The sequence below is a fragment of the Mesoplodon bidens genome, assembly GCF_964165515.1.
Source record: "Mesoplodon bidens genome assembly, chromosome: 15".
Taxonomy (NCBI): domain Eukaryota; kingdom Metazoa; phylum Chordata; class Mammalia; order Artiodactyla; family Ziphiidae; genus Mesoplodon; species Mesoplodon bidens.
In genome coordinates, this window is record NC_138171.1 from 28,388,393 (window position 1) to 28,402,461 (window position 14,069).

The 14,069-nt window shown below is 56.2% G+C and overlaps 1 protein-coding gene across 4 annotated transcripts in view; it reads left to right on the forward strand.

The window, feature by feature from the left end:
* The window catches only part of SNPH (syntaphilin), a gene marked incomplete at its 5' end in the record, with an annotated part of 37,658 nt that extends 25,444 nt beyond the window's left edge, over positions 1-12,214 (forward strand). Inside the window, 4 exons of one of the 4 annotated variants that reach the window (XM_081256184.1) lie at positions 2,467-2,563; positions 3,247-3,354; positions 7,661-7,810; positions 10,985-12,214. In XM_081256184.1, coding sequence (XP_081112310.1) covers positions 2,514-2,563; positions 3,247-3,354; positions 7,661-7,810; positions 10,985-12,173 — 1,497 coding nt within the window. In that variant the 3' untranslated portion in view covers positions 12,174-12,214. Of the gene's footprint in view, positions 1-2,381; positions 2,564-3,147; positions 3,355-7,660; positions 7,811-10,984 lie in introns of those variants that run through there. The other 3 variants (XM_081256181.1, XM_081256182.1, XM_081256183.1) reach the window with 3 other exon arrangements.
* Positions 12,215-14,069: the final 1,855 nt, after the last annotated feature.

A 14,069-nucleotide genomic window follows, 5' to 3' on the forward strand; every position in this document is an offset into this window, starting at 1 on the left:
GGGACAGCGACAACAAAGCCCTCATTGTACCAAGGCCACACGCAGTCCAAGGCAAAGCAGGCATCGTGCCCGCCTCCCAGGACCTGGGCCTAGAGCTCCACCCGGACTTTCTGAGCTCCTTAGCAATGCTCACCAGAGCTGGCTTGGAAGAGCGAGGCCCTGCCTCCGCTCTGAGTCCTGCCTCTGCTGAGAAGTCCTCCTGAAAGCACAGCATCCTCCCAAAAGCCAGAAGTGGTGATGGGAGGATGGCCAGTGAAGCCAGGCCGACTGGGGCTAGAAGCCAGGGTCTGTTGGACGTGCAGCTGTGTGACCTTGGACCCAAATGTGATAAAAAAAATCCTGCCTTGAAGGATTTTTATTTGAAGTAATGGGCCAAGGCACATAAAAGCACTCAGCATGGTCATCTGGCCGCAGAAGTGTTCAATCAGTGACAGGTGATCCTTGAAGCCCTCGTCAACCCACAAGCGAGGACTATCAGCCCCTCCCAAGCTGCTCCTAGCTGAGGCCCTCCTGTGCCCAGGAGGTGGTGAGCCATTGGTGGCCTTCCTGGCAAGTGTGGAGTAGCACTGTTGTCCCCTCAGCCCCTGTCTCACTGTTCCTCCTCCGGAAGCCGGCCCTGCAGTTCCAGGAGGCCTGGGTGGTTGGGGCATGATGGGTGGGATGCATCGCCAAGCTGGGGCGAGCAGCTCAGGTGACAGGTGGGGTGTCGGCGGCTCCTGTGCCTGGCACCTGACACCTCTGGGCAGACAATGCTGGCAATGTCCGAGCCCTCCAGGGAACACGCCACGTCTGTGTCACAGCCAGGAAACAGGCCACCTGAGTAGCGCCGTTGTCCACTCAGGACGCAGCCCCGCCGCTGGCCGGGATGACCGGGATCCCCAGAGGCCCTGACGTGGGAAGGGGTGGTGCCCTGGGCAGGGGCTCTGGGGTTTGAGACTCAGCCCCTCAGCATGTGGTGTTGGCCTGGTTCAGGTGTTGGCCCTGCCACACTGGGGCTGGGACTTGGGCAGTCCATTCCCTCTCGGGTTCCTCATCTGTAAAGGGACTAATCACAGCACTTCCTCATAGGGTTGTTGGGAGGAGTTGATGGCGTAATGTACGTAATGTGGTTGGCACGGGGTCTGGTGTGGAACAGGGCTTGGTCACTGCTTCTCTGCCAGCATGGGGGAAGGTCCAGCGCACTGTGTCCTTGGCTGAGTCTCCTGTAACCCAGGCTACTGTCCTTAGTTCTTGCTCTGACCGTGGAAGGAGTGGACTAGGGTCTCTGGAGCTGGCACAGCACTAGCATGTTGGCTGCAAAGAGCCCAGGCCTCTCCACCTCGGACTCCAGGAGCTCTGGGCTAATGCCCAGTGCAGGCCTCCCTTCCACAGCAGCCAACACCAGCCCAGGATGGGGCCTCTCCCCTCCTTAAACTTCTGAAGGGCTGGCTGCCCTTGGAGTCCAAACCTCTACCCGGGAAAGGGGCCTTGGGATTCCTGGGCAGGAGGCCAGGTCTGAGTCTCTCTACTGATTTGTCAAGAGGGCCAAGGATGGATCTCTGCAGGCATGGTCACTTCCTACTGGGTCCGGCCTACAGAGACACCCCCTGGGAACAGGGAGGAGTCTTCATCTCCCATCTGTCTCCTTCCTCATTTGCTTTGAGCCTGTGCCCTGAGTTCCTGGTGCACCCCAAAATGAGCACGAGCATTTGCACGGATGGGTGCGGGCATGCCTGTGTGCAGCATGTGGGCAGTGGGGGGTCGGGGCAGGTGAGGGCTGCATGTCCTGCATTGTGGGCAGGCCCCCTGAGCATGAGCCATGCGTGGCATGCCTTGGAATGGAGGGGACGTGGTACCTTTTCATATTCGCGTGTATCCATATGTCTTTCTACACGTGTGTGGTGTGTTGGTCTGTCTTGTCTCCCCTGTAGACGGGAAGCCCCGAGCCACGCGCCAGCAGGCACTCTGGGAAGGTGACATCGAGACTAGCGCAACCTAATCTGGGGTTCCTGGTCCTGCTCCGGGAGTCCTCCAGTCTGCAGCCCCCGCCGAGGGAGGATTGACCAGCGTGGGGGTGGGGGTCCAAGAGTCAGGGGTCTGGGGGCCTGGCTTATAGCATAGAGGACTCAGTGCTGGGCCGAGCCAATTAGGAGGCCCTGCCCCAGTGTCAGTGACCTTGGGCGAGGCCTTTGTTCTCTCTGGGGCACATTCATTCATGTGGAGGACACGGGGTTGGACTGATGATTTCTGCCCGCCCTGAGGCTCTGATGATCATGATTTTAAGTCGGGTGGTGGGATGAGAGCCTGCTAAATTTGTCGGTGGAGGCAGCTGTGGCCAGAGCCTGGCCTGCCAGCCCCCCGCTCGGTCCTGGGTGTCCTGCTGAAGGGTGAGAGGAGAAGCCATGCCGGGCAGCGACCCCAGCGAGAGGATGACGTGGCCGGGCCCGGCCACCCCCGCGGCCCCCCCAACCCGCCCTCTCTCCTCAGCCCCGGGGACACCGCCCATCCCGCCCCTCACCCGGACCCACAGCCTCATGGCCATGTCCCTGCCAGGCAGTAGACGGGCCTCTGCTGGATCCCGCAGGTGAGTCTCCCCAATGCCCGGAGCCTTGGCCTCTGAAGGTGGGGGCAGGGAGGGTCTCTGTCTCCAGTCCACCACCGGCTTGTTTTTGAGCAAGTCATTGCCCCAGTTTTGCCATCTTTAAAATGGGCTTGCTGACACTGGCCTCAGGAACTATTTATGGGCTCAAATGACACAGTGGGTATAAAAGTTCTCTGAAGACTTAAACCACTGGATCCCTACCGTCACCAGTACTGTTGTTCGATCTTCACAGTTACTGCAGGGACGGCATGCAGCCTTCCACCCAGGCTCCCCTGGCCTCCCCGTGTGCCCCTCCTCCTGTCCCTCCTGCTGCCTGCCCCCTCTCCACCTCTGTTTCAGTCCGTGCAGGGACCTTTCCCTCTGGGGCTTGGGGGACCCTGGAAGTTGAGGACCCTTGGTAGGGGTAGATGGGACCCCACCCTTGGCCCGCAGCCCTGCTCAGCCTTCTGGGGAGTCCCGAGGACCGGCCTCCTTCTGGTTTTCCACCTTGATTTGCACTGTCTGTTCTGTCACCCCTGTCTGTGCATCCCCCTGCCACGCTTCTCTCCCCGGCGGTGACCCTGAAGTGGGGGCCCTTTGGGCCGCAGCGGCCTGGCGGTGTTCGCCCAGTGTCCGCAGCTGCCCACCAGCCAGAACGAGCACCTGCCTCTTCTTCCTGCCTCCAGGCGCACCTCTCCCCCCGTGAGCGTGCGGGATGCCCACGGCACCTCTTCCCTCAGCAGCAGCAGTAACTCGGGCTCCTGCAAGGGCAGCGACAGCAGCCCCACGCCCAGGTAACCAGCCGCTCCCTCCCACCCGGCCCGGCCGAGCTGGCTGGGACCCTGAGTGCCCTGCGGCTCGGGGGAGGTGGGCGTTCTAACCATCCCCAACTCTAGCACACTTCCCTGCTGTGTGACCGTGAGCAGGTCACTTCTCTCTGAGCCTCAGTTCCCATCTGTAAGATGGGTATGATCATACGCAGCTGCACGTAACCAAAGTCAGTAGTTGAGACAAACTGGGGATGATGCTTTCAGAACAAGGGGCCAGAGGCGGGCAGCTCCCCGAAGTGTCAGGGACCCCATCTCCACCATCCTTGGTGTACAGCTGGCTCCTACACCTCCAGGCATCAGGTCAGCATCCAGGAAGGAAGAAGGTAGAAAGGCCAAAGCCCCTGAACCCCCAGAGACTCGTGTTTTTGAGACAGGACACATTGCCCAGGAAATTCTGTCTATACTGTGCTGGCTGGTGCCAGGTATGACTGGCTACAGGGAGAGTTAGTGGTTCCCAGTGTAGGACCACCCAAGCAAACTGGGAGTTCTGTTGGAGAAAAGGCAAGAATGGATATTGGGAGGCAACTCACGGCGTCCGCCAGCCTGCTCTTGTAGGTGGTACACCGTGAGGGTGGCAGAGTGGAGTTGGTTTAGAATGCGAAGTGTGTCACAAGTGCAGCATGTGCTTTGGGCTCTCAGCAAAGAGGAAAGGCAGGATCGGGCTGGGGAGACGGGTAAGGAGAACAGTGGGTCCTCAGAGACCAGGATGTGCAGGCTGTGATGGCAGCGCCCATCCTGCTTCCCTGCGTTGAAATACAAGGAGCGCGAGGGGGGAGCACGGGCTTAGGATGTGATTCAGTCTGAGTCTCCACTCCCTCATCTGTAAAGTGGAGCTTACAATCCGGAGGCTTCAGGGAGTTGATATCTGCACCCACCACACACTGCTGCTGGCCCGTAACGCGTAACCGCTCTCATTAGGACTTTGGTTCAACTTGAGAATCGTAGGCAAGAGAAGGCCAGGAGACTCTGGCCTGCAGCTCCCATGGCCAGAGCTCCTCCTGGGAAGGCTTGTCTTGAGTGAGTGTCATTTGTGTGACCAGATCACACTGAGGCATTAGTTCTGAGTTTTCCACCATGACACGCATGATGGGTGGCACACATATGCTGGACCCATGCCCCAGCATCCTGTCTGTAACTGCCCCCAGAATGGGGGGTGGGGTGATGTGTGAGTGAGATCGATGATGCATTAATTTACCTTTTGAAAAGTGTATAATTGGCAACTTTAATACTTTTTTATTGGTAGCAGATTTTTGCCACACATGTCATAACTGCAACCCATGGGGGCAGTCCCAACCCTGAGGCTGAGAGCTGCTTCCATGCAAGGGTCTCCTTGCCACCATCAGAGTTGCTGGTGAGCAGTGCCTCGGCTCTGGCCTCACTATAAGTAGCCACGTGTTCCAAGGTGTGAATAGCTGAGGGACATGAATTGTATTATACTTCTCTTCTCAGGTACGTATAGTATATATGTAAATATATACTATATTAAAAAATATTTTTTCCCACAAAGAGCTAGTGACTAAAAATATATGAGTGTTAAATGTTATATTGAGAAGGAAAACTCGTGAAAGCGTATGGAAAAAAGTTAAAATAGTTACTTCCTTTATAATCCTCAGCTCTTACTAGTTTAAGTAATCCTGGTTCCTGCACCCCGGCACAGGGCAAAGGCCTCTTTTTCTCACCACAGCTCTGGGTCCCTCTCGCCAAAGCCTTTGCAGGGCACCAGGATGTCTACTGGCCTAACACGTGGGGCTCAGGGCCCTTGCTGGCTTCCTCTCTTTTGGAAGGAGATTTCTTAGAGCCCATCAGAGGGGACCCCAAGGTCCCACCCGACACCGCGCCTCTGCCCCTTGCCACACAGAAAACAAGCCAGTGTGTGACTTGACTTGAGTTAAACTTAGAGGCCAGGAGCTGAGTGAGGAGAAGAGAATCGTTTCTCTTTCCCTCCACTTCTGTCCACACGTTCTCTTCAACAGTTTGCGATTTACAAATACTTCTTCCTCGGTAAACGTTAGACAGCTTCCCCAAAACTTTTTAAACTGCCTCCAACTTGGCTCCTTCAGCAAATGGGCCCCACCAGGGCCTGTCTTATCTACAGCCATAAAATGTGATTGCCTCTTGCTAGACCTGGGACTCCCCGTCCCCTAAAGGAACAAAGTTGGATGGCAGCAAGGCCTCTGCCAAATTGTGTGAGAACACGCCCAGGTGTTTAAGCCAAAATCCAAGGAGGTTTCTCCCCAAACAGAACAGCCGGCAGGAAGCCGTGAGTTGAGGTGGCCTGGCCGTGGTCTGCTGATGGCATTGGGGTGCTCCCTTCCCTGGGTGAAAGCCTCGGCCCTCCCTCCTCCACTGGGTGGGAATTCCTCCTCCTCGGCCCTGGTGGGACCAGGGCGTGCTCACTACACACACAAACACACACACATACACACACACATCTGCACCACCCTGTGCTAGGGTGTTTGTGGCTGCAGGGTACAGCTGTGAACAGGGCGATGCCAGAGACAGCCAGTGTTCCCATGTGTGCTCACGTGTGCCCCCAGAGCGTGCACATGCAGATGGAAAGGGTCTGCCTGCGTTTGTGTGAGCGTGTTCATGGGCTGGTGTCCTAGAGCAGTTGACCCTGAACCAACAAGGGGGTTGGGGTACTGATCCCTCATGCAGTTGAAAATCCGCGTATAACTTTTTACTCCTGCAAAACGTAACTGCTAATAGTGTTGGCCAGAAGCCTTCCTGATTACGTAATTAGTTGACTGACATGTATTTGGTGTGTTATATGTATTATAAACTATACAGTAAGCCCCCTACATACAAACGAGTTATGTTCCAAGAGCGCATTCGTTAAGTCCAATTTGTTCATAAGTCCCACAAAGTTAGCCTAGGTACCCAACTAACACAATTGGCTATATAGTACTGTACTGTAATAGGTTTATAACACTTTTCACACAAATAATACATAAAAACAAACAAACACAAAAAATAAAGAAAACATTTTTAATCTTACAGTATAGTACCTGGAAAAGTACACCAGCCATGTGAACTAACTTATGTGATTGGACATGGGAACACACGTTCATCTTTGAAAGTTTGTTGAAGGTTCATATGTAGGGGACTTACTGTATTCTTACAATAAAGTAAACTAGAGAAAAGAAAATGTTAAGAAAATTATAAGGAAGAGAAAATACATTTACAGCAATATACTGTATTTATTGATACTGTAAGTTTACATTGTTTTTAAAATGAATCATCTATCGGTACATCAATATTGTCTTACAAGATACAAAACACTGTAGCTGTTACATGTATTACTAAGACTAGACATCAAAAAATGAAAAGATCATGTGAAAAAGGAATTTGTATTTATTTACAGGTATAGTGTGCATGCATTGATAACAGAGAAGCTAGCAATGGTTGCCTAGCTTATCTAATGAATGAATCATTATAAAATTTTTATGGCATACAGTATGACAGTCATATTCAAAATATGGTATTAGAAACATTGTTACATTTTTCTAAAAACCTCTTACCTGTGATGATAGGCTGATAGGCATTTTCTCCAATTGGGAGAGAAAGGCATACTATAGGGTAATGTGATTCTTTGAAAGCAAAGTTGTAGAACACTAAGAAAACGAATGCATTATTAATTTTATATCAACTATCACCCACCTTATGCCAGTGTAAGGACAGGCTGCCACTTTAGGACCAGTCTTGCACACAGTGTTCTACATGATGAATGCTGAGGTGGTGGTGATGATGACAACACAGAAAAGGCTCGAACGGTTGCTGCCATACAGTTACTAGATTTTCACACACAATCACTCATACACATACACAGCAGATAAATCCTGGCCCACCATGCAGGCCCCAGGATAATTACACGGAGGGGGAGACCTCTCCCACCCTCAGCCTTGGTCTCTGGGTTGGGGGAGTGGACACCTGAGCTCTGGGCTGCGGCGCCGGGACTGGGCTGGCAGAGGGGGCACCGCCCCGGATGGCACCAGGCTGGTGCACGCGCTCTGTGACGTGTCTCCCCAGCCCGAGCTAGAGGAGCCCTGAGCTCCCCACCCTGACGCTGTGCTCGAAAGAGCCTTAATAAAACCTACCTCCCAAAGGGGCTGCGTGTTCTCGTGCCCACAGGGGCCCCGTGGGGGAGGCCTGGCCTGCAGCGCTCCAGTGGCCAGGGGACCAGGATGGGTAGGCGGGGCCCCTAGCTCCTGGAGGCACAGCGCCTCGCCAGGCCCCTTCCTCCCTCCCTGCTGACGAGCGTCCCCGGCAGGCGCGCCATGAAGTACACGCTGTGCAGTGACAACCATGGCATCAAGCCCCCCACCCCGGAGCAGTACCTGACCCCCCTGCAGCAGAAGGAGGTGTGCATCCGGCATCTGAAGGCCCGGCTGAAGGACACGCAGGACCGGCTCCAGGACCGGTAAGCGGGTGGCCAGGGCCCTGCAGTATCTCTGGGAGGAAGGCGTGGCTGGGGGCTCCTCTGTCAGCAAAGCCTCAGCTGTCCCTGCCCTCCCCTCAGCTGCTCCTCGAAGCATCAGGTAGCTGCTTGGGGCCAGGCTGGGAGCAGTTTCCCCTGTGAGGGTCTATCGGGCCTCCCACCCACGGCAGTGCTCTCCCAGTTGTAGCCTGGCAGCCCCTTTTGGCCACTTTTCATGCCCTGGCTCCTTTCTACCTGGGGAAGAGCAGCACAGGGCATTCTTCCTGGCTGACCTGTCTCTGTGGGGGAGAAACAACCCCTTAGCCCTCCTTTGTTTCCTCCCAGGGGGTCACCAGGGGCTCGTGACCCACCAGTTCAGGCCCCAGAAGCCTTCCTCCTCATCCACGTATAGATGATGTAAGATCGTGAGAAACCTTCCTCTGAGCTCCCACCCAGCCCAGGGGTCTCCCAGGAGCCCCCGTGGGCCCGTCTGGGCTCATTCTCCAGACCTGATCCTCCCGGCCTCCCCTTTTCCAGGCTGGTGGCTTCATCTTTATGGTCGAAGCTTCAGGGCTGCCCTCTGATCTCTTCATCACCTACCCGTCTTCTCCAGACTGTGTCAATTCGGATACGCAGCCGACTGTGAGCTGGACAGGGTGCCGTGCAGGGCGCTGGAGGGCAGGCGGGGAGCCCACCGCTACCACGCCTTCCTTCATCTTTTCTTTCTTTCTTTGTAATATAATTGCTTTATTGAGATATAATTCACGTACCATACAATTCACCTATCTAAAGTAAACAATTCAGTGATTTTTAGTCTATTCACAGAACGGTACAACCATCAACAGTATCTAATTCTAGAACAGTTCCATCACTCCAGAAAGAAACCCTGTTCCCAGTAACAATCACGCTCCATCTCTCCCCAGCCACCCCGTCCCTGGCAACCACTAATCTTTCTGCCTCTGTGGATTTGTCTATTATATTCCATGTAAATTGGAGCACACAGTGAGCGTGACTGTGTCTTTCTTGACCAGAGCTCTGCCAGGTAGCTGGTCCAGTTTGTATCTGTTGTGCTTTTGAACTTGGGGAGGGTAGAGGTGGCATTCTGTGGACCTCCTTGTCTGTAGAGCTAGGATTTCTATTTATATTTCCCACTGTCTTCTCACTGATGCCCTGCGTCTGCTTGGCCATTTACACTGATGTCCTCAGGAAGCAGACAGCCCATCTCCCTGCTTCCTTTCTAGGGCCGCCCTGTGGCTCAGAGCAGACAGTCTGCCCTGTGTGGTTTAGGCAGGATGCCCTGTAGTGGACACGCCTGCACCTCAGCTCCCCGGCCTCTCCGCCTGATACTCTTGCAGTACCTGTGGCCGTTCTGTACTTGCTGTATTGTCAACCTCCTCACAGGTTCTGAACGTTTAGTCTGATACCTCTCATTCCCGCAGTAGCCTACTTCCTCCTCAAAGAAGGAGCTCTGCTTTTACACTCTGTGCTTTCATATATTGTGTCCCCACTTCTAAGATACCCTTTCTCTCATCTTGCTTCCTTGGAAAGCTCATCCTATAAGACCCAGTTCAAATGTAACATCCTGCAGCCCCCTGAGACCTAGGCAGGGCTGGGAAGCCATAGCTCTGGGGTCCTGCTGGCTCCCAGGAGGAGTGGGGCCCAGCTGAGCTGAGCATGCCCAGTCCCTCCTTTCAAACTCAGTCTTCCTGCCAGGGCTCAGAGTCAGTGAGGAGGGTTATCCTAGAGTGAGCCCCCCACCCTGAGGCAGGAGGAATGGACATTATCCCCACACCTGTGGGGATGTCTGTTATCGTGGCTCTTGAGCAGCTCCAGGTCCCTGCTGCCATCCCACGTCCGTCACCAAGCTGTATCCTGTTGGGCAGCCCTTCCCCTCCTTCCTCTTCCAGTTGATGCCATTGCTGACCTTGTGGCCACTGCAGCCCCGCAGGCCCAGTCCCTTCAGTGTTTTGTGGAGTGAGATTCCTGGGCCCATTTCCTGAATTTCTAATTTGACTTTGAAAAGTGCATGGTGCTTGATCTGGGTCGGTCGCTCTGCTGGACTCATAAAATCCAAAGTGATGGTCGTGCCATTTTGGATTTTATTTACGTGAATGTAGGGTTTGGGCTGAGTGGCTGCGTGTGGGCCGGATCATTAAGACGTTTGCTGAAGGAGGAACACCCAGGGTGGGAGTTCAGTCCCATGAATGAGTCTCCTCCTTTCTAACTGCTTTTGGTCCATCCTGTTCAGTCTCACCCTGGCTTTACCTCTGGACTCGATGGCATCATTTTCTACTTCACCTCCTTCCCCTGCACCCCCCGGATTCATCTATGCCTCAGGGATTTTAAGAGCCTGAGAGTTTCTGGACAAGCGTCCTCTGACCGTCTAGTTTGCCTGCTCTTGCCTCTTCTTTCGGGAATAGCTCTGTGCCTTTTTCGGCAATCTTCTGGGTCTTCCCTCTCTACAGTAGATACAGAGAGGAAACATCTAGCATGGATAAAAGACAGCCACTCTGTTCTCATCATTCTCCTCTGATTCATCCACCACTTCTCATCCCTCCACTTGAGGGAAGATGTAAAATTATCAGCTACATTCAAGGCAGTAATTTCTCTCATAAAAACAAAGTGGCTCATCACCCTCTCCCCCTGGTCTCTGGCCAAATAGCCCTCCACTGAAAATTTCCACCACCTGCTTTTGTAGGAGGCCACATCCCTTTCTGCAGAGTAGAGATTTTAGGTTTAGTTTTTGTTGTTTTATGTTAAGATTTTTAAATGGATGTATTAAGTTTTTATAGCGGTAGCATCTTTAAACTGAGAATCTTTATCGTCTGCTGTCTTCTCTGGGTAGTGGATGTCAATGTGGACAGTCGTCTACATTTTGGCTCTAGGGGGTGGGAATGAGGTGGTGGCTCATTCTTGTTCCTGAAGAGGAGGCCTCTCGTGTCCTGAGCCCTGGCCCCTCTCCCGTCCCCACTGCTTCCCCGATGGAATAAGGAGGGTGAGGAAGGAGCTCTGAGTCTTTCCTTTGTTTTCAGCTCTGAGGGGTAGCAGCGCAGGCCCTGTGTCCTTGGGCACAGCCCCCTCCTTGTCTGTCCTTGGGCACAGCCCCCTCCTTGTCTGTCTGTCCTTGGTGGCAGTGACAGGCCAGGCGGTGAGCGTGTGTGTCTCATCTGCTCACAGGGACACGGAGATCGATGACCTGAAGATGCAGCTGTCACGCATGCAGGAGGACTGGATCGAGGAGGAGTGCCACCGCGTGGAGGCCCAGCTGGCCCTGAAGGAGGCCCGCAAGGAGATCAAGCAGCTCAAGCAGGTCATCGACACCGTCAAGAACAACCTGATTGACAAGGACAAGGGGCTGCAGAAGTACTTTGTGGACATCAACATCCAGAACAAGAAGCTGGAGACGCTGCTGCACAGCATGGAGGTGGCCCAGAACGGCTTCGCCAAGGAGGACGGCGCCGCCGAGTCGGCCGGCGGGTCCCCCGCCCGCTCCCTTACCCGTAGCTCCACCTACACAAAGCTGAGTGACCCCGCTGTCTGCGGCGACCGCCTGCCAGGTGACCACCCAGGCACCTCTGTGGAGGACGGGGCTGACAGTGGCTTCGTGGTGACCGATGACACTCTGAGCCGGACGGATGCACTGGAGGCCAGCAGCCTGCTGTCTTCGGGGGTGGACTGCGGCCCCGAGGAGGGCTCCTCGCTGCACGGCTCCTTCAGCCTGGGCCCCCGCTTCCCCGCCAGCAACACCTACGAGAAGCTGCTCTGCGGCACGGAGGCCGGCGTGCAGGCCAGCTGCATGCAGGAGCGCGCCATCCAGACGGACTTCGTGCAGTACCAGCCGGACCTGGACACCATCCTGGAGAAAGTGACCAAGGCCCAGGTCTGCGGGACAGTCCCCAAGTCAGGGGACAGGTGCCCGGAGTCGGATCCCCACCCCCTGGGGCCCAGAGACCCCAACTCTGCAGTGGTGGTGATGGTGGGTGACGAGCTCGAGGCCCCAGAGCCCATCACGCGGGGGCCCACCCCACACCACCCTGGTGCCAACCCCAACCCCAGCCCGTCGGTGAGCGTGGCGTGCCCCGTGGAAGAGGAGGAGGAGGCGGCCGCAGCCGAGAAGGAGCCCAAGAGCTACTGGAGCCGCCACTACATCGTGGATCTGCTGGCGGTGGTGGTGCCGGCCGTGCCCACGGTGGCCTGGCTCTGCCGCTCCCAGCGGCGCCAGGGCCAGCCCATCTACAACATCAGCTCCCTGCTGCGGGGCTGCTGCACCGTGGCCTTGCACTCCATCCGCAGGATCAGCTGTCGCTCGCTGAGCCAGCAGGGCCCAAGCGCCAGCACTGCTGCAGGCGGCAGCTCCCAGCTCTGAGGAGGCCCCATCCCGGCCCGGGCTCCGGCGGCCTGACTACCGATTGTAGGGGTGCCGTCCTCCCTCTCGCACCTTCCCGTGGGGCATCATCTTATTTATTTAGTTTTGGGTTTGGAGGTGGTGTTTTCAGAATGGTAACAGTGTCAGGGGCTGGGAGTGGGGGTTGGGGGAAGGTGTCCCAAAACTTCAACAGGAGAGAAGGGAAGAGAGACCCAGGGCAGGGAGGCACAGGCATGGGACACACTGCAGAGAAAGAAGGTGGTGAGGCCCCCGACCTGGCCCCCGCCCCCGGCCCACCTGGCCTCTCACACAGGGCAGCCCCTGCTCAGGAAGTCTCTGGTGTGCTGATCTGGGGAGGCCGGGCTTGACTTGTCTGCCAAGCCTCCCCCGTCCCCGACCCCCACGTCCTGTCCAGTTCCCTGTTCACCCCAAGCCTTCTCTCCCAAGCCACCCCTTGCCCTCAGCCCAGGCTTCTGGGCCGGTATTACCTCCTCATGTGGAGGCAGCTGCGACCCAAAGCACAGGCAACTGACCGGGCCTCCGAGTGGGTCTGGAACCACTTGGCCTGGGCTGAGTTCCATCCCCTTCAGGCTGCTCCCCACTTTGGGATTCGGGAGCACAGTCAAGGCCATGGGCTGGAGGAAAGATGGTGATGGGCAGAGGGCAGTGTGGGTTCTGTGTCTGTCTGTTCATCCCAGAGCTTCCCCACATCTGTTTTCCTCCTGGCGCTTCTGAGTGTGTCAGATAATTTTGTGAGAGCCAGACAGGCGAGTGCCGGGGTGTGAACGCTGGCCTGAGCCCAGCTCCTGTCTGGAGACGCTGCCAGCAGGAAAGGAGGCGGCGGGGGCTGGCAGCTTAAGGGGGCACCTCCGGCCTTCTGAGACAGGGCCCTGCACTCTGGGAGGCAGGGCTGGACTCGGCAACCGCCAGCGACCGCTCCAGGTTTGACTGCCCTGGAGCTTGCCCTCGTTTTCCCGGGGACCTTAGGACCAACTCCTGCTTTGCACTATGTTCACTTTGGGGCTTGCTTCTCACGCATCCCAGGGTCTCCTGTGAGGTGGCTGCTTGCTTTCTAGGATGAGGATTCCTAGACCTTACACCTTGCTGCCTCTGAGGGGAATTCCAGCAGGTTGAATGGCAAGATGAGGTTTTGAAGCCATGATGTCCGTCCAGGCCTAAGCAGGGTGTCCTGGGATGTTTCCCAGGTAGGGGGTGGAGTGGGGCTCCCAGCCCAAGCCCAGTCAGCCTGGGAAGATTCACTGGCCCCCCTCCTTCCCCGGGACCACATCTAGGTCCCCCTGCAAAGCTGCTGACATTTTATTTGCATTATTATTTTACAGAGTAAGCCCATTCCTCTTCCTCTGCAGGGCTTATACCTATCTCGTCATCCCACCCACTCTTCAGAGTTAGGCCCTACATTGCAGTGGGGGAGGGGGGTGTGGGTGGGACCCTGTGTCTCACTCACCTCTCGGGCCTAGGGGCCACTCTGGTTCTGGCAAGTTTGCTTGCCCGCCCCCGCTGCTCCGACAGCTGTCGCCTGACGCAGGGGCTCTGCCCTTCCTCTCTGTGCCCCCTGCTGGAGGGGGGATGCCTGCATGCACTGGGGGTGGGCAGCCGGCCCAGCCGTCGTGGGGAGAGCCCCTCTGCCACGCGCTTTGTGCCTCCAAAGCTCCCCTTCCTCGCTCTGGGCCTCACACCTGCCATCCTTTGTGGAGCACCCCTCCACCCCAGTCGAACCAAACCCAAACTCTGGGGGCCGGGCTGGGCTGCCCCACAGGACCTGGGGGGTCGTGACGTGGAGGGGCAGTGGACAAACCCAATCCAAAGCCAAGCCAGGACTGGCTGCGGACCCCGCCTCCCGTGCCGCGTACTCACGGAGCTGCGTGGTGTCTCCTT